The sequence below is a fragment of the Muscardinus avellanarius genome, assembly GCF_963383645.1.
Source record: "Muscardinus avellanarius genome assembly, chromosome: 3".
In the NCBI taxonomy this organism is placed as follows: domain Eukaryota; kingdom Metazoa; phylum Chordata; class Mammalia; order Rodentia; family Gliridae; genus Muscardinus; species Muscardinus avellanarius.
In genome coordinates this window covers 167,492,954-167,516,491 of record NC_137788.1, presented here as the reverse complement: position 1 = coordinate 167,516,491, position 23,538 = coordinate 167,492,954, and the positions used below count along the sequence as shown (strand labels likewise).

The 23,538-nt window shown below is 44.4% G+C and overlaps 2 protein-coding genes across 8 annotated transcripts in view; one reads left to right on the top strand and one right to left on the bottom strand.

The window, feature by feature from the left end:
* The window catches only part of CYFIP1 (cytoplasmic FMR1 interacting protein 1), a gene marked incomplete at both ends in the record, with an annotated part of 50,388 nt that extends 48,362 nt beyond the window's left edge, over positions 1–2,026 (top strand). For all 6 annotated transcript variants that reach the window (XM_080692586.1, XM_080692585.1, XM_080692587.1 and 3 more), the window contains 3 exons: positions 104–342; positions 741–888; positions 1,862–2,026. In XM_080692586.1, the coding sequence (XP_080548712.1) occupies positions 104–342; positions 741–888; positions 1,862–2,026 (552 nt within the window). The remainder of the gene's footprint in view (positions 1–103; positions 343–740; positions 889–1,861) is intronic.
* A 7,456-nt stretch (positions 2,027–9,482) lies between these two features.
* Positions 9,483–15,836, bottom strand: NIPA2 (NIPA magnesium transporter 2; the record flags this gene model as incomplete). 2 transcript variants are annotated; one of them, XM_080692071.1, is made up of 5 exons in its annotated part: positions 9,483–10,117; positions 11,515–11,675; positions 14,106–14,196; positions 14,478–14,534; positions 15,698–15,836. In XM_080692071.1, 5 exons carry the CDS (start codon positions 15,834–15,836, stop codon positions 9,483–9,485), a joined length of 1,083 nt encoding a protein of 360 aa, XP_080548197.1. The 2 variants fall into 2 exon arrangements, with proteins under 2 accessions (XP_080548197.1, XP_080548198.1); XM_080692072.1 differs by lacking the exon at positions 14,478–14,534.
* Positions 15,837–23,538: the final 7,702 nt, after the last annotated feature.

The following is a 23,538-nucleotide window of genomic DNA, read 5'->3' as shown; positions in this document are numbered from 1 at the left end:
TGCTTACTTCCCAGTCCTAAGTCATAAACACAAGGGGAGCTGTGTGTTTCCGGCCTCCTGCGTCCGGCTGTGCCTGTTAACCCCAACGCCTGTGCTTTTGCAGCAAATCGCAATTGCACGAGAGGGAGACCTGCTGACCAAGGAGCGTCTCTGCTGCGGCCTGTCCATGTTCGAGGTCATCCTCGCACGTATTGGGACCTTTCTGGACGACCCCATCTGGCGCGGGCCGCTGCCCAGCAATGGGGTCATGCATGTGGACGAGTGTGTGGAGTTCCACAGGCTGTGGAGTGCCATGCAGTTTGTGTACTGCATTCCTGTGGGGACACATGAGTTCACCGTGGAGTAAGTATGTGCTCAGGCTGATGGTGGCTGGGGAGGGAGGCAGGATTGGCATGAGGCCAGCAGAGGTGGCAGGTTCTTCCAGAAGAGGAACTGACTCAAGCCTCCAAAGTGGCATTTCTTCTGCGATGCCAGAGAGAGTACTTATTACTAAAATCCAGGGAGTTACAGGACGCACAGAGCCTGCATGCAAACCAGGCATGCGTGTTTCTGGGCTGGAGGTCACAAACCGTTCTTCATAGAAGGGGCATAAACCACAAAAGGAAAAGTTATTTGCCCACACAGGAAGGTCACCTGTCGCTCAGCGTTCTCCTGACTGTGGGCAGAGAGCAAAGACTAGTAGTGGTGTCGCCCTCAGAGCCACGCACCTCCTGCCCACTGTTGCTCATTTCTTGGTGCAGGCAGTGTTTTGGCGATGGGCTCCACTGGGCTGGCTGCATGATCATTGTGCTCCTCGGGCAGCAGCGGCGCTTCGCTGTGCTGGATTTCTGCTACCATCTACTCAAAGTCCAGAAGCATGATGGCAAAGATGAAATTATCAAAAACGTGGTAGGTGCATGAGGCTTTTCTGCCATATGTAAGTGTTTCTATTTATTAACAACATTTTAAGCCAGGTGTGGTGGCGCATGCCTATAATCCCAGTACTTGGGAGACTGAGACAGGAGGATTACAGGTTCGAGAACAGCTCAGCAACCTGGCAAGACCCTGTTTCAAAACAAAAAACAATACTGGGCTGGGTGGTGTAACTCAGATTCAATGCCTCTGGGTCAAATCTCCAGTACCACATAAAAAATTTGTCAACAAAGCCGGGCGTGGTGGCACACGCTTGTAATCCCAGCATTTGGGAGGCTGAGACAGTAGGACCGCAGTTTTCGGACAGTCTCAGCTACTTAGTGATACCTCTTGCAACTCACCGAGACCCTGTTTCAAAATAAAGAACAAAAAGTAGGGCTGGGGGTATAGCTCCGAGGTAGAATGCCCCTGGGTTCCATCCCCAGCCCGCACACACAAAAGTTAGCAAAATGTTTTTCATCCTAGTACCTAAGACTATATGAAACTTTGTGTTCCAAAAGTGAATCTAAATATATAATTGGTAAGAAAGCAGTCCAACAGCAACGTAGGGCTTGGGAGTGTAACTCAGATAGGAGGCTTCTGGGTTCAATCCCTAGAGCCACTAAAAAATAAAAAAAGATGGTGTGCCAATAGTTTGTAACATTACAATTTTTTTTTTTTTTTTTTTTTTTTGGTGGTACTGGGGTTCCTGGAAGCCCTTCTACCTCCGGACTACACTCCCAGACCTATTTATATATTTTTATTTGGAAACAGGGTCTCCTAAGCCAGCACACGCGGCTGGCTTCAATCCTGCACAATCCTCCTGTCTCTGCCTCCCAAGCACGGGGATTACAAGCATGCGCCACCACACCCGGCTGTAATATATTTTAAATAAGAAAATCCTGGTATTTTAAAACATGAAGAGTAAATACACAAAAGTTAATATTATACACCTGGTCTTCACTGCTAGCCTTTGAAGAAGATGGTGGAGAGGATCCGCAAGTTCCAGATCCTCAACGACGAGATCATCACCGTCCTGGACAAGTACCTGAAGTCAGGCGATGGGGAGAGCACACCGGTGGAGCATGTGCGCTGCTTCCAGCCACCCATCCACCAGTCCCTGGCCAGCAGCTAGGGCCCAATGGGCGCCCAGCACTTGGGAACGCTCTTGGCATGATTGTCTGTAAACTGTTTAGTGAAAATTTTAGGGACTATTTTTTTTTTTTTTTTCGGTATCTCTGTACCTGTTCAAAGGGCTTTTCAATCTAAATGCTTAATTTTATATTGGCTTATTTTTCTAGACTAAAATCGTGTTTTTTGTATTTAGGAGGTCTGAGAATGTTGATTGCTGATTGCTGCCATCGTATTCTTATAAGATTTCCAGTTTTCCTTTGGAATGATTCAGCAGCAACGTGTCAGAAAGGCTGCTGAGTTCGTTTACTGAAGAAACTCAGTGCCAACTGCCTGTGTTAAAATCCTATTCCACTTACCACTATGCTAACAGTTTCACTTTTGCTTAGGGATTCTTCTGTGGTTCTTTTATGAACCATCTTTTCTAAGTAATTATCCCTGGCTCTCTTGTGTCCGTGTTCCCAGGGACAATGAACTTAAAATTGGTTCCTCGGCTTCTGCTAAAATCCAACTTTGACATAATCTAATTTGTGAGGTATGACTTAAGACTAGAGAAATAAAACTAATGGGAGCTGCTGTGTCCATTCACTTACTACCAGCTGTCCCGCTGCTTGTGCTGTTTCTGCCCATGTTCACACCGTGTAGGCCGGAGGCTTAGTCACCTCTGGGATTCTAAGGTGAGACAGGACAGGACCCTTGAAAGCAACACTCTTCTCACAAGCACACACACCTAGGTTCTGCGAGGATGCCATGAAGCCAGGACAGGAAGGCTAAGACCACAGCTGTGCCAGCTGCTCCTCTGGATGTGAAGGAAGGACACTCGGCACCTGATACGTGCTTCTGCAGCCCCAAACCAGCAATCTGGAGGAAGACTGGCCTGGGATGGTGGGCACTTCGCCAGAGAGACTGAGGAGAACTCGAGTTCTGTCCCTAAGTGTCCAGCGCTGTCATTCCCAGCTGCTGGATGAGTCTCATGTGGCTGGAGTTGGTCCATGCAATCTGTCAAATGAAAGATACCAAAGTTGGATCTACTACTGGAATTATGGAAATAGCTAAGAATGGTTAAGAACTGGGACCCGGGTATAGTAGCGTGTGCCCAGTTCCAGCTACTCAGGAGGCTCGGTTGGGATCATTTAAGTCAAGGCCAGCATGGGCAACATACCAATTTTGTTTTGTTTTTTTCATTATTGAGATAAGGAACACCAAACCTAGGAGTTTCAAGTATGGTACAGAGAATAAAGTATATAAACTGTTCTGCTATCCTACAAATGACCTTCAACAAAACTTATTTTTAAAGCTACCTAAAGACTCGGCCCCAGGCCGGACTGCGCGAAGCACGCCAGACCCCTGGAGAAACCAGGCCCGGTCGTAAGACCCTGGGTCCCGGGCAGGGGTCGGGTGGGGCACGCCGGACCCCGGAACAGCTGGGGCCGGGGTCGCAGGACTCTGGGCCCCGGGCCGGACCACACGGAGCATGCCAGACCCCTGGAGAAACCATGGCCTGGTCGTAAGACCCTGGGTCCCGGGCGGGGGTCAGGCGGGGCACACCGGATCCCTGGAAGATCCAGAGCACAGGTCCTAGGACTCGGCCCCAGGCAGAGTCATGCGGAGCACGCTGGACCCCTGGGAAAACCGGGCCGGGTCACAGTGCTACTGAGTGCCTGATCCCACAACCTCCTCAAACCACACATACTGTCTTCTCTTATTAAAAAAAAAAAAAAAAAAAGAAAAGAAAAAGAAAAATATCGGAGAAGGGTCAAGAAGGCTGTGGCGGATGCCAGGATACTGGAGATACAGACAAAACTTGCCCAAATGAACTGGAACTTTTGAAAAAATGCCCCATGAAGGAGGACTGCTTCTTCTCTACATTGTTAAGAATCTTGGACATCACCTGTAAGGAGAGAGTTTAGCAGAGACCAAGGAGAAAGGCGATGTTGAAAGCGGTCTCCGCGATGGCGGTGGAGACTTGTATTCAGAAGCAGAAATCGAATCCTACCAACCTTATTTCTTTGGAGAAATTACACCAAATGTTGAATGCTACCGTCACGCATGCTTAGGGACACTGGACAACATTCAGAGTGGAAAAAGAGCTTGGGAAAGACTTGAAATGGTGGAGGCAGTAGCAATGGCAGTGGCCAGTACTCAGGGGAGGCAGAGATCTGATGCATTACACCTGGAATCTTTGAAGTAATAACCCCAGAGGCAGAATGCTACCACCACGCACCATCGAGAACTTGGGACAAATGGTTGGGCGAAGAGGGTGCTTGGATTGGAGCCTGCCGAGGGGTGAGGCCGGTGACGGACAGAGCTAAGCTCGGATTGGAGCCTACCATGAGGCAAGGCCGGTGCTGGAGCCCCCGAGGCTGGGATTGGAGCCTGCCAAGGGGTTAGGCCGGTGCCAAGGCCAGCAAGGCCGGGATCAGAGCCTGCCGAGGGGTTAGGCCAGTGCCAGGGCCAGCGAAACCAGGATCGGAGCCTGCCATGAAGCAAGGCCAGAGCTGGGGCCTCTGAGGCTGGGATCGGAGCCTGCCAAGGGGTTAGGCTGGTGCCGGGGCCAATGGCCGACATCGGAGCCTTCCGTGAGGCAAGGCCGCTACTGAGGCCTCCGAGGCCGGGATTGGAGACTGCCTTGAGGCTAGGCCGGTGCTGGAGCCACCGAGGCCATGATCAGAGCCAGCTGAGGGGTTAGGCCGGTGTCGGGGCCAGTGAGACCAGAATCGGGGCCTCCTATGGGCAAGGCCACTGCTTTAGCCAGCGAGGTCTGGATCAGTCCACCGGGTAGCCAGGTCACTACTGGGGCTGTCAAGAGTGGGATCGGTACTTGCAACGCGGCATGCATAGAGAAATATCGCAGAAAATAAAAACCAGATGCTTCCCCTAATCAGCAATAACTAGGAGGAAAGGGGCAACAGGAAGAGGTAGAGCTATAGAAAGGGCCCTATAGTGAAGCAATTAAGGTGACCAATCAGAGGGTATGGAATAGGGGAGGGTGGAGCCTCTTTAAAATGCAGGAGGTATATAAACAAATATATCAAAGTTAATCACCAAACAAGCATGGGATAGAGGGAGGGGGAGGGAATGGGATGGGGGCTGGATGAGGGCTAATTGGATGATGTGTGCTTGTATATCCTCTCAAGTCTTGTATTCCAATGTGATATATGATGACAATGCACCAATAAAAATAAATTTAAAAAAAAGCTACCTAAAATGGCTAGGTTGTGGTAGCACATGCCTGTTATCCCAGTATGTGGGCAGCTGAGACAGGTTGCAGGTTCAAGGAAAGCCTCAGCAACTTAGTGAAGCCCTCTACAACATAATGAGGCCCTCCCTGTTTCAAAGTTAAATAGGGAGCCAGGCATGGTGATACATGCTTATAACCCCAGTACTTGGGGGGCTGAAACAGGAGGATTGCAGGTTCAAGGGCAGCCTCAGCAAGTAGTAAGACTCAAAATAGGGCTAGGGTGTTAACTCAGAGGTAGAATGCACCCGAGTTCAGTCCTTAGAACCAACATCTCCCCCAAAAAATACCTAAAATTGTTTTTGGTGGTATGAACTAATAACCCTGGGACCAGCATTCTGCTACAAATGAATAGTGGTAACTGTGTTCATGTATGAAGAACAGAGAAGAAAGCCAGGTATGGTGGCACACACCTATAATCCCAGTACTTGAAGGCTGAGACAGGAGGATCAAAGGTTCAAGGATGATGGAGATTGATCCTGACTTGATTGCTATCAAGGGCAGTATTAATAAGAACAAGCTTTCATACTTGGGCAAAACAATAAAATCCTCTTCTCTGTCTCTAAGCTGTCAGCCCAGGCTCTAGCCAAGGTTGACCTTGGTTAGTCAAAAGTTGATTGTTAGCCTGGCCAGACACTGATGCTGAATTTTTATGTACTTAAAAAAGTTTAGACTAAAGTTAAGAGATTTGAAAAGCAAGCTGTAGTAATCCAATGTTAATTAGTAATAATACAAAATAGTTATAACTCTACAACTTCAACTTTAAAAAGCTATGTTCCAGTGTCTCTTTTATTATAAAACAATCTTTTGGGCCAGGCGTGGTGGCAGATGCATTTGGGAGGCGGAGACCAGAGGACTGCAGATCATGGCTAGCCTCAGCTACTTAGCAAGGCCCTTTGCAACTCAGTGAGACCCTGTTTCAAAATAAAAAGACTAAATCCTATGGCTGAGGGTGTAGCTCTGTAGCTCAGAGGTACATTGCCCCCAGGTTCCATCCCCATACTGCAAAAAAAAAAAAAAAAAAAAAAAAATTAGTAACTTCTAGCAGATAAAGATAAGGGGATGGTGAGAACTTACTAAAGACACAGGTGCACATTGCAAGCTTTAAGAAGAAAAGCAAGTCCGACATGTGGTGCACTCTTGTAACCCCAGTACTAGGGAGGCTGAGACAAGATCTGGGTTTGTGGTCAGCCTTCGTTACTTAGGCCCTCTGCAGCTTAGTGAGACCCTCTTTCAAAGTAAAGAATAAAGAGCCGGGCATGGTGGTACACGTTTGTAATCCTCGCGCTTGGGAGGCTGAGACAGGAGGGTCACACGGTTTTGAAGCCAGCCTCAGCTACTTAGTGAGGCTCTCAGCAACTTAGTGAGACCCTGTTTCCAAATAAAATATAAAATAGGTCTGGGAGTATAGCCCGGAGGTAGAAAGCCTCTGGATTCCACCCTCCAGTACCACCAAAAAATAAAATATAATAAAAAATAAGGAATAAAGAAAAAAAAACCAGATTGAGGTTGTATCTCGGAAGTAAAATGCCCCTAGATTCCATCCCTAGTACTGCAAAAACAACAACAAACAAACAAACAAACAAAAAACCAGAACAGGCTTCTACCATACAGCCCCATGTTGCCAACTAACACATTTTGGCCAGTGATGACAGATTCATCTGTCCTTGTGAAGATAAACAAAGAAGGCTAACAAAAAGGCATACACAACAGATAACGAATGGGCCAGCACTTGCTTTTATGGAAAAAGAAGAGTAATGGCTAGCAGGAAAGGAGGGATGAGATGATAAGTTCCTATAAAAATACCACGTTCTCCAGGGCTCCGGTAGCTCACTCTCAAGGTGCTCCAGGGCACTGTTCGCTGATGCTGTCGTCGCTCTGTTCTTTTCTGCCTGTAATAATAAAAACTTGGCTTAAGCTTGTGGCAATTCCGTTTTTTCTAAACTAGCTAAGAACAAGACATCCCAAAGTCTAACAGAACAGCCTCCGCAAGTAGGATTCATCAAACCTTGGGAGACCCTGTTTCTAGAGATAAAGTAGGGCCAGGGATGTTGGCTGGGGAAAGTTACTTTAATTAATGACTATTACTAAATTCTATAAGGCTTTTAGTACTGGGGTTTGAACCCAGGGATATACTAGACTCCCAGCCCTTTTTTTTCAGAGTCTCACTTAGTTTCTGAGGCTGGCCTCAAACCCACAATCCTTCCTTACCCTCCAGAATACAGAGATTTACAAGCATGTACCACCACGCACAACTCTAGTTAACAAAATGCCAAATAAAATGTAGCAAGTACTTATGTATACCAGGATGTCAGCTAACCTATGTATTCTCAGAGCCCTATAAACCCCAAGGGGGTGAAAACCAGTTTTATGTGCAAAGCAAGCTATAGAGCACATAGTCAGATGTGCAGTGTATGTGTGGTGATCAAACCACACGGGGGTAGAGGCATAGCTCAGTGGTAGAGCACTTATCTCCAGCACTGCAAAAAAACCCCCCAAACCAGGGGTAGCAGTCAGGGAAAACTAACAGATCTTTAGAGTGCCAATAATAAAATAAAAGCTGGAAAAAGAGCTCATGCCATTACCCAAAACCCTACAGCCATGGGGGAAGGGGGATAGATGCAAGGAACTACCAAGGTTTGCTTTGTTTCTGGTGCTGGGGATTGAACCCAAACCCAGGGGCATCCTATCTCTGGGCTACACCCCCAGTCTCTCATTTTTTAAATTTTTTATTTTTTGTGGTACTGGGGGTGGAACCCAGGGACTTTCTACTTGTAAGCTATACTTCCAGACCTTTTTTATATTTTATTTGGAAACAGGGTCTAAGTTGCTGAGAGTCTAAGTAGCTGAGGCTGGCCTCGAACCTGTGCGATCCTCCTGTCTCAGCCTCCCAAGTGCGGGGATTACAAGCGTGCGCCACCACGCCCGACTCTTTTTTTGTTTTTTAAACAGGTCTCTGAGGCTAGCTTCAAGCCTGCAACTCTCCGCCTCAGCCTCCCAAGTACTGGGGTCAGTGTTTGCTTTTTAAAGGCCCATGATGAGCCACACATAGTGGCACACACCTGTAACCCGAGTACTTGGGAGGCTGATAGGACTACAGCTACAGGCCAGCCTCGTCAACTTAGCAAGGCCCTCCACAACTTCATGAGACTGTTTCAGAATGAAAAATGGAATGAGGCTGGGGGTGTAAGTCAGCAGTCAGGTATCTGAGATCAATCCTTAGTACACTAAAAACAAAAACAGTCAAAGACTATGAATGGATAGTTTTGAAGCTGGATGAAATACATTATACTTTCCATTTTTTTCACATTCAAATTTTTTATAATCAATTTCTAGAGACCAAAACATATAATAATCCAAAGTTGCAAGGAGACCTCGTCAGCTCAGAGACCATATTTTATAAAATTTAAAACTGTTTTAAGCATTTGGACTTAGAAATTTGTTTCGACCTTGTAACGTGAGCTATATTTAAGAAATCGCCCTTGTCTTTTGCTTTCACTTCCCAGTTGGTAAAAGGTCTAAATGATAATTTAACTCATTGTGAAAATATACTGAAAAGTATAATTGAGGCTGTGAATGGTAGAGCACAGGAAGAACGTGCCCAGCAGGCCGCAGAGAGGAGCACCCGCAGACCGTGGGAGACAGGATGTTCGGCTAACACGGTGCTGGCAGCCATCCTGCAGGGCACCCCTGGCACAACTCCGACCCTTCTGTCTGTTCTGTGAAGGAACATAGTTCATTTGGTAACTCAGGATTCTCTTAAGCATTTCAAAATTAAAATAATTCACCAAACATGAGCCAATTTTATCAGTAAGTCAGAGGACAATGTATTGGGATAATTTTGTCTTTTACAATCAGAAAGCTTATATGGTCAGAAATTGATGGGGTGAGGGTGACAAATGTACAGTTTCAAACTTTGTTCATCAATGAAAAAATAAAGCATTTTTATAGACTTAAAACTGTCATTAGTGCATTCAGATTTTGGAGAAAGAATCAAAATGTAAAATACCTCTACAATAACATGATGTTAATAGAAATCAGCACGGTCATTTTAGCAAGCTACTACTGTTTAAATATAAGAAAATTTCTTGGTCCTAATTAGTGAAACCTTAGAAAAGATTGTCTTTAGAGAACATTGAGGAGGAGGCTTTTTCAGACACATTGTGGTATTCAGTATCACTTCATAACATAATTATGGATTAATGTTCTGATCACATTTTTCTTAAAAAGCTGCAAGATTTCCATTTCTCCGAGAAATACTTTCACCAGTGTGTTGTTCAATTCCACAGGATAAGCTCTCTTCATTGTTATTAAGAACTTCATACATACTAGAGAGATTGCCATTCACTGCTTTTTCATCTTTTCGAAAAGACACAGGCAGACTTGCTAGGCTAAAGCTGACGTCTTTAAAGGCATGCAGCAAGAATATCCCCACAATTATTGTGCAGAAGCCACTCAGAGTCCCAATGATATCATCTGCAGGCATCTCTTGCCACTCCTTAAAAAGAATAGCTGAGCAAGTCAAAACTGAGGTTGTGAAGAACACGTAATATATTGGTGTCACGATTGAAGTGTTGAAGATGTCCAGGGCCCGGTTCAGGTAATTGATCTGTGTGCTCACGCAGACAAGGAGGCTCAGCAGCAGAATCCAGGCCAGGGGGTGCCGCAGCACAGGCTTCCCAGCCAACAGCTCTTTGATGGTGATGCCCAAGCCCTTCACGCAGGAGACTGAGAATGCTCCAATCACAGAGCAGATTGTTATGTACACAAGGATGTTGGTCTGTCCATGGCGAGGTCCCACCACAAAGATTAGTATCAAGGACACAATGACCACAAGTGTTGCAAAGACCACAAAACCTGGAGAAGGCAAAGAAAAGTCACATTCAGCCAGATGTTAAGCCAAATGTCCTTGAACACAGAATCCAAACAAAACACAACATACTCAACAGGAAGGAGAAAAGGTGTAACGTGAAAATAAAGATCAGCCTTCTTTTGCTGCTTTTGCGAAAGAAAATACACACTGTAAGATTAAGAATGCTTCCTACTTATAAACTGTTATAGCACAGTATTTTTTAAGTAGCTTCTTATGCCTACTTCTAACGTAGAAGGGAAAGGGGACAGGTGAGCGTAAGAGACAACAAGTGGAGGAGAAAGGAGGCACCCTTGAATGTCCAACAATTCAGAGATGCTAAAAATGGGAGGGACCGTGTCAGGATGGACAGCAACTCATCAGGAAAACCTGCTTGAGTCTGGAGATGTAAGCCAGCGCGGAGGCAGCTCACAGTTCTGGGCACTGTAGGTCAGGCGCCGTTCTCAGCAATTACACTCAACGTCCCTCAAGTATAGATGCCCGACTGTTTTCAGGAGGGGAAACTGAGGCACAGGGAAGTTACTGTCCCTCCCTCAGCTTCATTAATATAAGTATCAAAAGGAAGAAAGCTCAGGGTAGAGACAGGAGGATAGCGGTTCACAGACAGCTTCAGTTACTTAGCGAGACCCTTCACAACTCAGTGAGACCCGTTTCAAAATAAAGAATAAAAAATAGGTATCACTCAGAGGTATAAAGTCCTTGGGTTCAATCCCCAGTACTGAAAAAAAAAGGGCTGGGACACAGCTCAGAGGTACAATGCCTTGGGTTAAAGCTCCACCACCACACAGACACAAAAATTAAAACTAAAGATGACTGGGTAAGGAATTAAAAGAAACAGGAAGGAATGACTACCTGTTGTTTTTCATAATAAGCTGCATAGAACAATTTGTCTCTTTATGTATACATAATATTTAAAGTAAAAACCATGCTTGTAATCCCAGTGCTTGGGAGGCTGAGACAGGAGGAGTGCACAGGTTCGAAGCCAGCCTCAGCTACTTAGTGAGGCTCTTGGCAACTTAGTGAGACCCTATTTCCAAATAAAGTATAAAATAGGTCTGAGAGTGTAGCCTGGAGGTAGAAAGCCCCTGGGTTCTACCCCCAGAATAAACCCCCCCAAAAAAAATACCCCAAAAGAACTAAACAGTAAGAGAGCCAGGCATGATGGTGTACACTTATAATCCCAGAGACTCTGGAGGATGAGGCAGGAGGATATTTAGCTCAAGGTCAAAGTTGGCAAATTAGTAAGACTCTGTCTCAAAATTAAATATAAAAAGGGTTAGGGGTATAGCTCAGTGGTGAAGCACCCCTGGGTTCAGTCCCCAGTCCTGGGGCAAGGAGGGAATAGCAATAAACAGTATACTAATACAGTTTTCTTTATCCTTACCTGGATCACCTAATTTGTGGGACATTTCATTTAAGGTCTCTATCTCCTCTTCTTTTGGAGCATGGATGACCATAACTGTAGATCCTAGAATGCTTAGCAAACACCCAATTTTCCCATGAAGATTAAGCCTTTCATTAAGAAAGTATGAAGAAAGAATGGCACTAAAACAAGGAAAAAAGAGGGTTGAGAACTTTTAAATTATCAACTACTTTTCTTACTATCAAATATCAAGAGACTCACAATTTAAATTATTGAACTCTCACAAAAACATTATAAGCTTATGAACATTCAGGCTTTTAGCCAAAGTAAATGTACATTCCATCATAAAACAAATCACCGGCTTCACAATGCAGTAAGCTGTAACAAGCCCATATAAAACCTACAATATAAACTGAACACCAGGCATAGTGGCGCACGCATGTAATCCCAGCATTTGAGAGGCTGAGACAGGAGGATCACGGTTCGTGAACAGTCTCATCTACTTAGTGAGGCCCTTTGCAACTCAGTGAGACCCGGTTTCAAAATAAAGAATAGAGGCCGGGCGTGGTGGCGCACGCTTGTAATCCCCGCGCTTGGGAGGCGGAGACAGGAAGATCGCGCAGGTTCAAAGCCAGCCACGTGTGCTGGCTTAGGAGACCCTGTTTCCAAATAAAAATGTAAAAATAGGTCTGGGAGTGTAGCCTGGAGGTAGAAGGGCTTCCAGGAACCCCAGTACCACCAAAAAAAAAAAAAAGAAGAATAAAAAATAAGATGGGTGTGGTGGCGCATGTTTGTAATCCCAGCGTTTGGGAGGCTGAGACAGGATTGCACAGGTTCGAAGCCAGCCTCAGCTACTTAGCAAGGCTCTCAGGAACTTAGTGAGACCCTGTTTCCAAATAAAGTAAAATATAGGTCTGGGAGTATAGCCTGGAGGTAGAAAAGCCCCTGAGTTCCACCCCCAATACCACCAAAAAAAAAAAAAAAAAGAATAAAAAATAGGATTGGAGGTACAGCTCAGAGGTAGAATGCCTCTGGGTTCCATCTCCAATACCGAAAAAAAAAATTACAATATAAACTGGATGTGGTGGCACATCCTCGTAATCCCAGTACTTGGGAGGCTAAGATAGGAGAATTGTGCAGGTTTGAAGCAAGTGTCAGCTACTTAGTGAGACCCTGTTTTCAAATAAAATATAAAATAGATTTGGGGGTATAGCCCAGAGAGAAGGTCCCTGGGTTCCATCCCTAGTACCACAAAACAAACAAGCAAAAAAACATAGTTTTAGCTAAATCTAAAAAAAAGGGAGTATAAACAAACTGATAAAATAATGGTATAATATAAAGTAAGTTAAAGACTTATCCCACATCCCTCCTTTATAACTTATTTTAAAAAGAAGAGGACTGAAATCAACTTTCAGATTTGTAAATAAGACCCAGACCTCAAAATGGGCTTAGCTGTTAGGAATACTCACTGTAATACTAAACAGGACAAGCCTGGATGGACCTGCAAAACAAGCACCCAGCCAGTGCAGAGGCACAGACCTGGCCCCGCAGTGACTTTCTTTTTTTGTGTGTGTGGTACTGGGGATGGAACCCAGGGCATTCTATCTCCAAGCTATACCCCCAGCCCTATTTTTTTACTCTATACTTTGAAACAGGGTCTCACAGAGTTGCCAAGGGCCTCACTAAGTAACTGAGGCTGTCCGTGAACCTAGATCCTCCTGTCTCAGCCTCCCAAATTCTGGGATTACAAGCATGCGCCACCACGCCCGGCCCTGCAGTGACTTTCTGCTGGAGGTGGAGAAATCGATTTGTCACCAACCATGACCTACCAAGTGTACCTGCACTGAAGATAAATGCTCGGACAAATGCAAATTTTCAAAAATTGAAATCTGCCAGGACTAAGTAGGACTAGTGTCAGCTTTACATACAAGCCAAAGCATATCATTTCCCCCCCAAATCAACAAATCAATGGTTTGCCTATGTGGAGAATAGCTGTATGTCTGTGTGCGCCTGTGCACGCGTGCATGTGTGTAACTGAGGATTGAACCTTGGAGCACTCTACCTCTAAACTACACTATTTTAAGCTGGGCGTGGTGGCGCACGCTTGTAATCCCCATGCTTGGGAGGCTGAGACAGGAGGATCGCACAGGTTCGAAGCCAGCCTCAGCTACTTAGTGAGGCTCTCAGCAACTTAGTGAGACCTGTTTCTAATAAAATATAAAATAGGTCTGGGAGTATAGCCCGGAGGTAGAAATCCTCTGGGTTCCACCCCCTGTGCCACCAAAAAATAAATAAAAATAAACTACACTATTTTACTTTTTTATTTTGAAACACGGTCTCAGTAAGTTTCTGAGGGCCTCACTAAGTTGCTGAGGCTGGTTACGAACTTGTGATCCTCCTGTCTCACCCTCCCAAGTACTGGGATTACAAGCATGCACCACTGTGCCTGGCTAGAGGATAACGTTTTAAAAACAAATTACCATATGGGGTAAAAATACATCCTCAAGGTTGCTGAAATTTAATGTGTTTATGCTGAATACTCGTAATTAGAGAGCACTGAATATTTTAGAATACAATATTTGCTACTGTTTGTACATGTAAAATGCCCTTACCTCACAAGGACACTGAGAGCCCCCAGGGGAGTCACCAGAGTGGCCGGTACAAAGGCGTATGCAGCGAAGTTGGCCACCTCACCAGCTCCCACTGCAAGGGACATAGCAATAGAAAAACTCAGGAAGGTAGGTGCCCAACTTGGAAAAGCATGCAGAAGTTTTTAAAAATGCATGGGTATATCAAACATATCCTAATCATATGGGTAAAAAAGGTCATGACATTTAAATTAAATAAGCTATTAGATTTAAATATTTTTTTCACTAAAACAGATTTACATTTTAAAACTTGCTAGTAATTTGAGGTTGTAATAGTATATGCAAATATTTTAACATACAACTATAATATTTTCTTGAAATATTCTCTATACATACTTGACAGCAGTCCAGCCCACCACAACCATTCTTTAAGATATGCATGTCCACCTTGACCTGTGAATGAAGAAATATTTCACTTCTTGGAAATTTTCAGACTTTTGTATACATTATGACAACTTTTAGTAACTACAGAATTTTAAATCTCTCCCTTGTTGACTCTACGTACTTTATTTTCCTGGTCTAGGGATTGAACCCAGGGCCATTCTACCTCTGAATTCATCTGCAAGGAGTAAGCCCCTTGGGTATGTGTGGCCCCACCGAGCAGGACAACGCAATCCCATACGGACTCAGAGCGACTCAGATTCTGAAGCTTGTTTTCTGTGGTTTCCTTTTGACTCAACTAATCAAGCCAGGAAGCAATCTACTTAAACTATTGTCCAAAACAAAAAGCCTAGGCAAATGAATTCTTGACCAGCTCACCCTCTATGGGTAAGGAGAGGACCTGCCTCAGGCCAGAATGAGAAACAGGAGATCAGAAGATGTTAACACTTTCTCCTCTGCCCTCCAACCCCCAAGGGCTACTCTTTCATTATGCTTTAACACTGCTGAATTAGTTTGAGCTACAGAGGGCACAGGAAAGAAAGAAAATGTCATTTTTGCTGACAAAGCAGTCTACTGACAGGTCTCCAATAAAGCAGACGCAGGAGGGTGAACTGTGACCGGGATGCCCGATACAGAAGCTGTCACGGAAGACCCAGACAGAGTCAGGGGAGGGGAGGGGAAACACAATGAGTCTTGTGCTGGCAAGTGTCTCCTGGGGTCTCTAAATTGTCAGCAACTTCTGGGGAAACAACCTAGAAGGTCATGGAAAACAGGTCTCCTTCAAGCCAAGAAAGCCCTCTCTGTCCTTCTGCCAACTTGAGACTTCAGGAAAGACATCTAAAGTAAAAACCAGAAGTACTATCATGAATAAAATGTCCCAGCCTTCAATAGGAGTGGTTCTACTCATGAACCCTACTTCCTCCCTCACAGGCATGCAAAATTAAAGTCAGGATGCTAATCTGGCACTGGTGCCCGGCAGGAGTAGATGGTTAATTAATTTTGGCATCTTTTCTCTCATTACGTTAATCCTTGGTCATTTATAAGCATTTGAAATCCCCCAGCAGTTCACAGGTTTGGAGACTCATGAGGAATAAAAAGACGGTCTTATAGGTTAAGAGTCTTATAGGCATGCGAGTATACCCTGATGCCGCCCAGGTCACCCGGGCAGGACCCACCTGCTCTCATGGAGCCCTTTCTGGCCAGTCGTAAAAGGCCTTTTTTCTTCAAAATGAAACTCCCTCCAATGAAAATACTGGAGGTCATAGCCAGCCCCAGGCCGATGTAGAAGTCATACTTGCCACGCCCCGGGCTCATTGCGTTTGTTACTTAAGAAGTTCCTGTGACTCACATTGGTCACAGAACAGGCAAACTGCTGTTCCTGGAGACAGGATGGTGCAGTCTTCAAATCTAAACAACACAAAATAAATTAGACTTCCACAGGATGACCACAACAGCTCACAATTTAAAACTTCATTTCTCTTCTCATAAAGGAAAACTATTTTATTAATGCTATTGATAAAAATATACTTATTTAAATTTAGCACCACTCTAATTACTGTTTTTCCAACTACAGCAAAAGATTGGATCATGATGTAAAACAAATTTTAGTTCATTGTGTATGCTCTCGGTCTGTAATTTTTAAGTTTCCAATCTTGGTCAACAGCCTATAGTAAAAAAAAAAACTTTACTGGTAAAAAAAGTAACTACAGAATAAAAACGAGCATAACAACATACAATTTCATCTTATCAACACTCACCAATTCCATGAATGTGTCCTCACTAAACAATCTATAGAGAAAAATGCACATTCCCCACACATGCCAACTTCTTAATAACATGGCAATATGAGCATATGGTGTTTCGGTCTATCTGGGGTATGTGGAGGGAAGGCAGGCTTCACATCACTTTCCTGGCAGAGGGTGGGATGACTGATCCCAACAAAATGTCTGCTGGGGTACAGGGTGTGGTGCTGCCAGACCTTAGGGACATGAGGACCAAGGACCATAAGACTCACTCCACAAGATCTCATGGGAAGCAGAAGCTTATCACAAATTGCACGTTTCCCCAAATGGGCAACTTATGAATTAAAACAAAGTATGGAAAACATAATGTGCATTTATTTACTTTCTAGTACTGGGTATTGAACCCAGGGGCATTCTACTTTTGAGCTACAGCATTTATTATTTTATTATTTATTTTATTTTGCAACAGGGTTTCACTAAGTTGCTGAGGCTAGCCTCTAACCTTCATCATACTGTCTTAGCCTCCCAAGTACCAGGATTACAAGCATGCACCAACACACCCAGCTGAAAACATATTATTATGAACAAAGTTTATGAGTGTTTATAACTAATTATAAGCTAATTTATAACACTCAGACCTCTAACTAAAACAACTGAACTTCCTATCCACCTATCCCCACCACCACTGCCAGTTACATCACTTGTCCATGAAATGCAAGCTATATGTGCCAGTGTTACGCTAAGCATAACGTGGGTAAATGGTGACAGCTTCTTGTGGCCTGGGACAGAGCTAAGTGAAAGTACTTGCCTAGCATATGCAAGTCCTGAGTTGGACAGCAAAAACCAACAACAAAATAATAGCTTTAAGCCGGGCGTGGCAGCGCACACTTGTAATCCCTGCGCTTGAGAGGCTGAGACAGGATATCGCACACGTTCGAAGCCAGCCTTAGCTACTTAGTGAGGCTCTCAGCAACTGAGTGACACCCTGTTTCCAAATAAAATATAAAAATAGGTCTGGGAGTATAGCCCGGAGGTAGAAAGCCTATGGGTTCCACTCCCAGTACCACCAAAATAATATGATGATAATAACAACAACAGCTTTATGTCTTCAACTGGGAGACAAGAAATAAGAAAGGAGTAATAACATACTATAATAATAAATACTTCTACAATGAGTTGATATCACTCCAAACAAAAGAAAAAGGCCAGTGCTTTTTGCCTGTCGGAAGCTTCTGATTCCAACAGACCTCAGAGAGAATATTCTTCCTCACCCCACTTGATCACCAAGCTTGACTGGGTCTTTAGGACTCAAGGTTAAGTGGCAGATGGCTTTGAGTATGGAGTTGATGAGGCCCCTCATACATCAATGTGCTTCTTTATTGAACAGCACGCTCCTGAGGTCCACTAATCACTGGGGTGGGGGTCCACAGAACAGAATTATCCCAGCTAGCCTGCAGACCTATGAGCAGGACCCTAGTGCATATTCCTGTGCGTCACCAAGATGGCTCACTTACACACACACACAAACAGGATTTCTGCAGTAAGTATAAAATTTACACCACGGTTTTTGAAAATCAAAAATATGTAAGCAGAAAACAAGAATCACCGTTAAACCTAGGTGATGGGCACATAGCATTCCACGGTATTATTCTCTCTACTTTTGTGTATATTTGAACACTTCCATATTAAAGTTTTTAAAACATCCTTCAGTGTTCAACAGCTACAGAAATACCAGAATGAAAACCACTAGCAAGTCTGAAAAGCAAGGTTGCCCTAAAACACAGACTAAGACAATACTGAAATGTGGAAGAAGAGTAGGAAACGCAAGTCAGGGTGGCACACCATGCAATTCCAGCCACTAGGGAGCCTGAGGTAGGAGAACCACAGGTTCAAGATCATCCTGGCAATACTTAGTGAGATACTTTCTCTAAATAAAAAGTAAAAAGGCTGTGGAATGTAGTTCAGTGGTACAGTGCCCCTGGGTTCAATCCCTAGGGCCACAAAAAAAAAAGGGGGATGAGAGAGAAAGAAAAACAAAAAAGCCAAAATGGTGCTTAGTTTTGTAAATATGAATCACATATAACACACATGAGATTAACTTCTACTTGAAACCCTTCACAAGGGATTTGGACAAGCATCCCTCATCTCCCCGCTGCTCCTAAGTAAGATGACGCCATGAGAAAACGCCGAGGTGGGGAGCTTGGGGCTCTGCAGCCTTGGATGAGTCGTAACCTTGACAGAAACACAAGAAAATAAAGAAAATAAAGGAGCCAAGCAGGGGAAGGCATGACCTTTTTACCATCGCTTCAGTCAAGGAGCAACTTCCCTACAGCATACTACGGGACAATTCTGCACAGAGGAGCACCTTGGTGACTGCACCAACCAACTACCACGGCGGAAACGCACACAGGGACAAAAGGGGAACTCATGAACAAGATGGTTACGAACAATTACTACTATAAAACACGGAACTATAACAAAAACCACAAAGTATGCTTACTTTGTTCCACCACGTCGACGTGTTTATGAGCCAGTCTCTCACCAGGCTAGAAGCTCCTGGGCTCCTGCACTTTATTATCTGCTTAAGCCTGTCTACCTGACAGTCTCAAAATATGTCTTAATTTCCATTAATACAGATGAATGGAATTAATTCATATTAAGTCATAAAAAGTTGACTATTCTAAATTGGCCATTAATACACAAAAACACAAAAATATTTAGATCAGCATTCTAAAATGTACCAGATGTAACCAATGTTTAGCACCTACAAATTTAAGAACTGTAAAAAAAAGTTATTAAAGCTGAGAAGTTACAGTTCCAGTGCAAAGTCAATGGTCATGTGGTCTGGAAAAACAGGAGTTAAAAACCTCACTACCCTTTAAGGACAGCCTCAGGTAGTAAGATTCTCATCAACCTAGCAAAGTCCTGTTTCAAAAATAAAAAATAAAAAAATAGGGAAGGGGTGTAGCTCAGAGGTAGAGAAGTGGAATCCCCCTGGATTCGATCCACAGTAACACACACACACACACACACCAAACAAAACAAAACAAAACAAAAAAAACAGGCTACCCAAACACACCCCCTGCCGGGTATACCTATACCTATCTAGTAGGCAAGGGTCACTTTAGTCAATTGAAAGCACCTTGAGGGTCACCTGGGTAGGGAACTGGAATAATACACCTTAGCAGCAATATGCATGCTTAGACTCTGGGCTCAATCCCCAGCACTCACCCCCAAAAAATCTGACATACAAATCTTCCTTTAACTATTACCTCCATAAGATGTGATAGTTGATTCCTCACTATAAAATGTGTGTTCTTTCTTTTTCTCTTATTTTCTTGTGTGTGGGGGTGTGGGGGGGAGTTTGCACCCAGGGACTCGCTACCACTGAGCTACACTCACACCTCCCCATTTTTTCCCTTGAAACAGGGTCTAAGTGGCTGAGGGTGGCCTTTGAACCTGCAGTCTGCGATTCTCCTATCTCAGCCTCCCAAGTACTGGGATTAAAGGTATGTGTCACTGTGCCCAGCCTCACTGGTTGTTTTTTAAATTCTGTGGCTCTTAAATCTTGCTTTTGAAGGTCTAAATAGAACAAAACAAACATATAGTCTGAATATTCCAGAATCAATGAAATGGAACTTTGTTATCTGCAAAGATGGTACCCAGAAATGTGAGGTTTTTTTCTATAATTATAATCCCTATATAACAGCCTCACAGATCCAAGTTCAGACTTTACTTATATGAACCTGCCCTTTTTTTATAGTACTGAAGATTGAACCAGGGGCCTTTATCACTAAGCTACACCCCTAGATAAATCGATGTCTCTCTCTCTCTCTCTCTCTCTCTCCCTCCCTCCTTCCCTCTCTCCCTCCCTCTTTCTATTCTTCCTTTCTTTCTTTTCTTTTTGTATAATACTGGGGACTGAACCCAGGAACATTCTATCTCTGAGCTACACCTCAACCCTATTTTATTTTGAAACATGGTCTAAGTTTCACAGGGAGTCACTACATTGCTTAAGCTGGCAAACGTGAGATCTTCCTGTCTCAGCCTTCCAGGTACTGTGATTATAGGCATACGCCACCTTACCCAGCAGGCCTTTGTATTTTTGAGACAGGGTCTCACTAGATTGCTGAGGCTGACTGGCAACTTGCAATCCTCCTGCATCAGCCTCCTGGGTAACTGGGTTATCAGGCATGTACTACTGAGCCTGACTTTCCAATACCAAAGTAAAACTAGTTACTAATATTTACTAACAATGTTAACTTTCACTAAATGCAAGTTACATACATGTAACTTACAATTTAACCAGTGTTATGTGCTGCCTTGACATCTGGCAAAACCAGGAAAGCTAGGAGTGGCTGCACAATGCACTCTGCCTCTGTGGTAATACCCTGAATAGGCCCCTCACCATATCAGAGCACCCCCACATCCTGCTGACCCCCATGTGCTGAGGGATTACTAACACAAGCAAGGTGAGGAACCAAAAGGTACTCTCATTACCACAAAGCCTGCCTCCCAGGGACCCTGGTTACTCCCTCTGTTTTGAGCACAACTCTCATTCGGCCCTGCATGGAGAACAGTGTCCTTCTCCTTGAGACAGAGTACAGATGACTGACTTCTGTCCATCCCATCGGCCCAGTGTCAGAGAATCTCTACCCAACCAGTTAGGTAAAAAGGGATTAACAACATGCACATATGCCGGGCGTGGTGACACACGCTTGTAATCCCCATGCTTGGGAGGTGGAGACAGGAAGATTACACAGGTTCGAAGCCAGACACACTGGCTTAGGAGACCCTGTTTCCAAATAAAACTATAAAAAATGGGTGTCTGGGAGTGTAGCCCGGATAGAAGGGTTTCCAGGAACCCCAGTACCACCAAAAAAAAAAAAAAAAAAAAAAAAAAAAAAGCACATAGTAGGATTTTGTCCATTTTATCTTTTTTTTTTTTTTTTGGTGGTGGTACTAGGTGTGGAACCCAGAGGCTTTCTACCTCCGGGCTATACTCCCAGACCTTTTTTATATTTTATTTGGAAACAGGGTCTCGCTAAAGTTGCTGAGAGCCTCGCTAAGTAGCTGAGGCTGGCTTCAAACCTGTGCGATCCTCCTGTCTCAGCCTCCCAAGCGCGGGGATTACAAGCGTGCGCCACCACGCCCAGCCCATTTTATCTTAAGGTCAACAAAAGCTAATTGTTCCTGCCTTTACCATGGCTTATATGAATTTTCTCTACAATTATTTAGCTAAGTTTCATGATGTATTTAAAATCTATTTCTCCCTTTCTTTTTTATTTTTACCTGTGAACTAGGAAAACTTCAAACACACAAAGCAGAGAGACCTTTTGGGGTCAGTTGGGCCAATCATGTGTGAGGGTTTAGAGTCCCCACAGCCAGATGCCTCTCTCCTGCCCACTTCACTCCCAACAGAATGTGTTAGCCACCACACTGGCATCACCACTGCCCCACACCCCACAACCGCTCTCCACTAGGTGACAAAGCATGGCTCCCTCCTCTCCCCCCACCTGGCTCTTCACTCAAGGACAGGTACCAGGGAGGTGGTGAGGGGGGCACCAGGTGCCCCACCAGGGATGGGCGAGGGCATACAACATAAGGTTTATAGGCTTCAGCCACTACACTAAGGAAATACAGTATCTCATGTGGACTTACAGTTGGAAAACAAGACGTCCCTGTGAGTGCCCTGCAAGGAATGAGCTGCTCTCCTATTATCAGACCTGGCAGCACTCAGTTCCCTCTCTGTAACCGAAGGTCATCATAGGTGGGGCAGCCTGCAACAGAAATATTCTTTATTCTTAAAGATAGCCATGAGGCAGCGCCAGGCTTAAAAACAACTACATGAAAACTGGTAAATCTCCCTTCAACTAGTTTCTCCAACCAATGATGACAAGTTGCAGGGTGGGGATGTGACTCAGTGGTAATGAGCTTGCCTGGCATGTACACGTCCCTGGGTCAAATCCCCAACACATACACACAGAGCCAGGTGTGGTGCACACACCTGTAATCCTAGCACTTGGGAGGCTGACACAGGAGGACTGTAGCTTCCAGGACAGCCCCAACAAGTAGCAAGACTCTCAACCACCTGGTGAGACCCTGTTTAAAAAAAGTAAATAGGGTTGGGAGTATAGCTCAGGTGGAATGCCCAAGGTTCAATCCTCAGAACCAAAATAAACAAAAAACCCTCAAGAGTAAGGACTTCGGTACCAGTGCATATGCTTAGCATGGGCAAGGCCTTGGGGTTCAATCCCCAGCTCCAAAAAACAACTCGGCAATTCAGCATGACTATCCACTGTTTACAACGAGAAGCCAAACTCTGTAAGCCAGTGATAAAACCCTTCACCAATTGTGCAAATCCACCTTTTTATTTCCAAGTGCTGTGCTTCGCAGACCCTATGTTCTTCCCAAGATCAGCATACTGCCACTCTCTTCTCCTCACCCTCCTCCTCCTCAGCTGCTTACTCTACCTCCTTCGCTAAAAAGGGCCCAGTTCAAAGAGCTCTGAATTCCAGAAACTACAGTAATCACAATGTTCTCAGTTCACCAGCCTTGAACTTGCACCTCTCTGGGCATTACGCCTGCGTCGTGGGCATTTGTGTACATACCTCATATGCCCTTCACTATGGCTCCCTGTGAAACACTAGCTTGTCTATCTCACTTACTCGGCCAACAAACACATACTGATTACAACAAACACATACTGATTATATACATTATAGAAACAGAGCAATAGAAGTGAGCAAACAGACAAAAACCCTGTCCTAATGGAGTTTACCTCTTATTGGAGGTAGGGAAAAACAACAAAAAAATAAATTAGGACACTGGAAAGTAGTAAATGCTACAGTGAAAAATAAAGTAGGTTAAGGTAACCGGGGAGTTGAGGGAGGGATTTCTGCCAAGGAGGTAACACCGAGCAAAGACTTGAAAGAGATGAGAAAAGAGAGCAGAAAGAGCAGCAAGTCCAGAGGCTGCAAGGTATGAGAGGGTGTGCAGTTCTCTAGGAAAAGAAAGCCCACTGTACTGAAGCTGCGCCAGCCACGCGGGGTGGGCTGCCCCCGCAGAGCAGGTCAAGTGCCGGAGCAGTGGACATCCCAGAGAGTAAACACAAGCCCCAGAGAGGGAACAGATCTCTAGTGCCTTTGTTTTGCCAGATCAGATTGTTATTTTCATCTACACCTATCATAGAATTTCACACAATTGTTCAAATTTATTTATATAAAACAAATACAATTAAAAACAAAGAAAAAAAATTTTGTGTGTGGTACTGG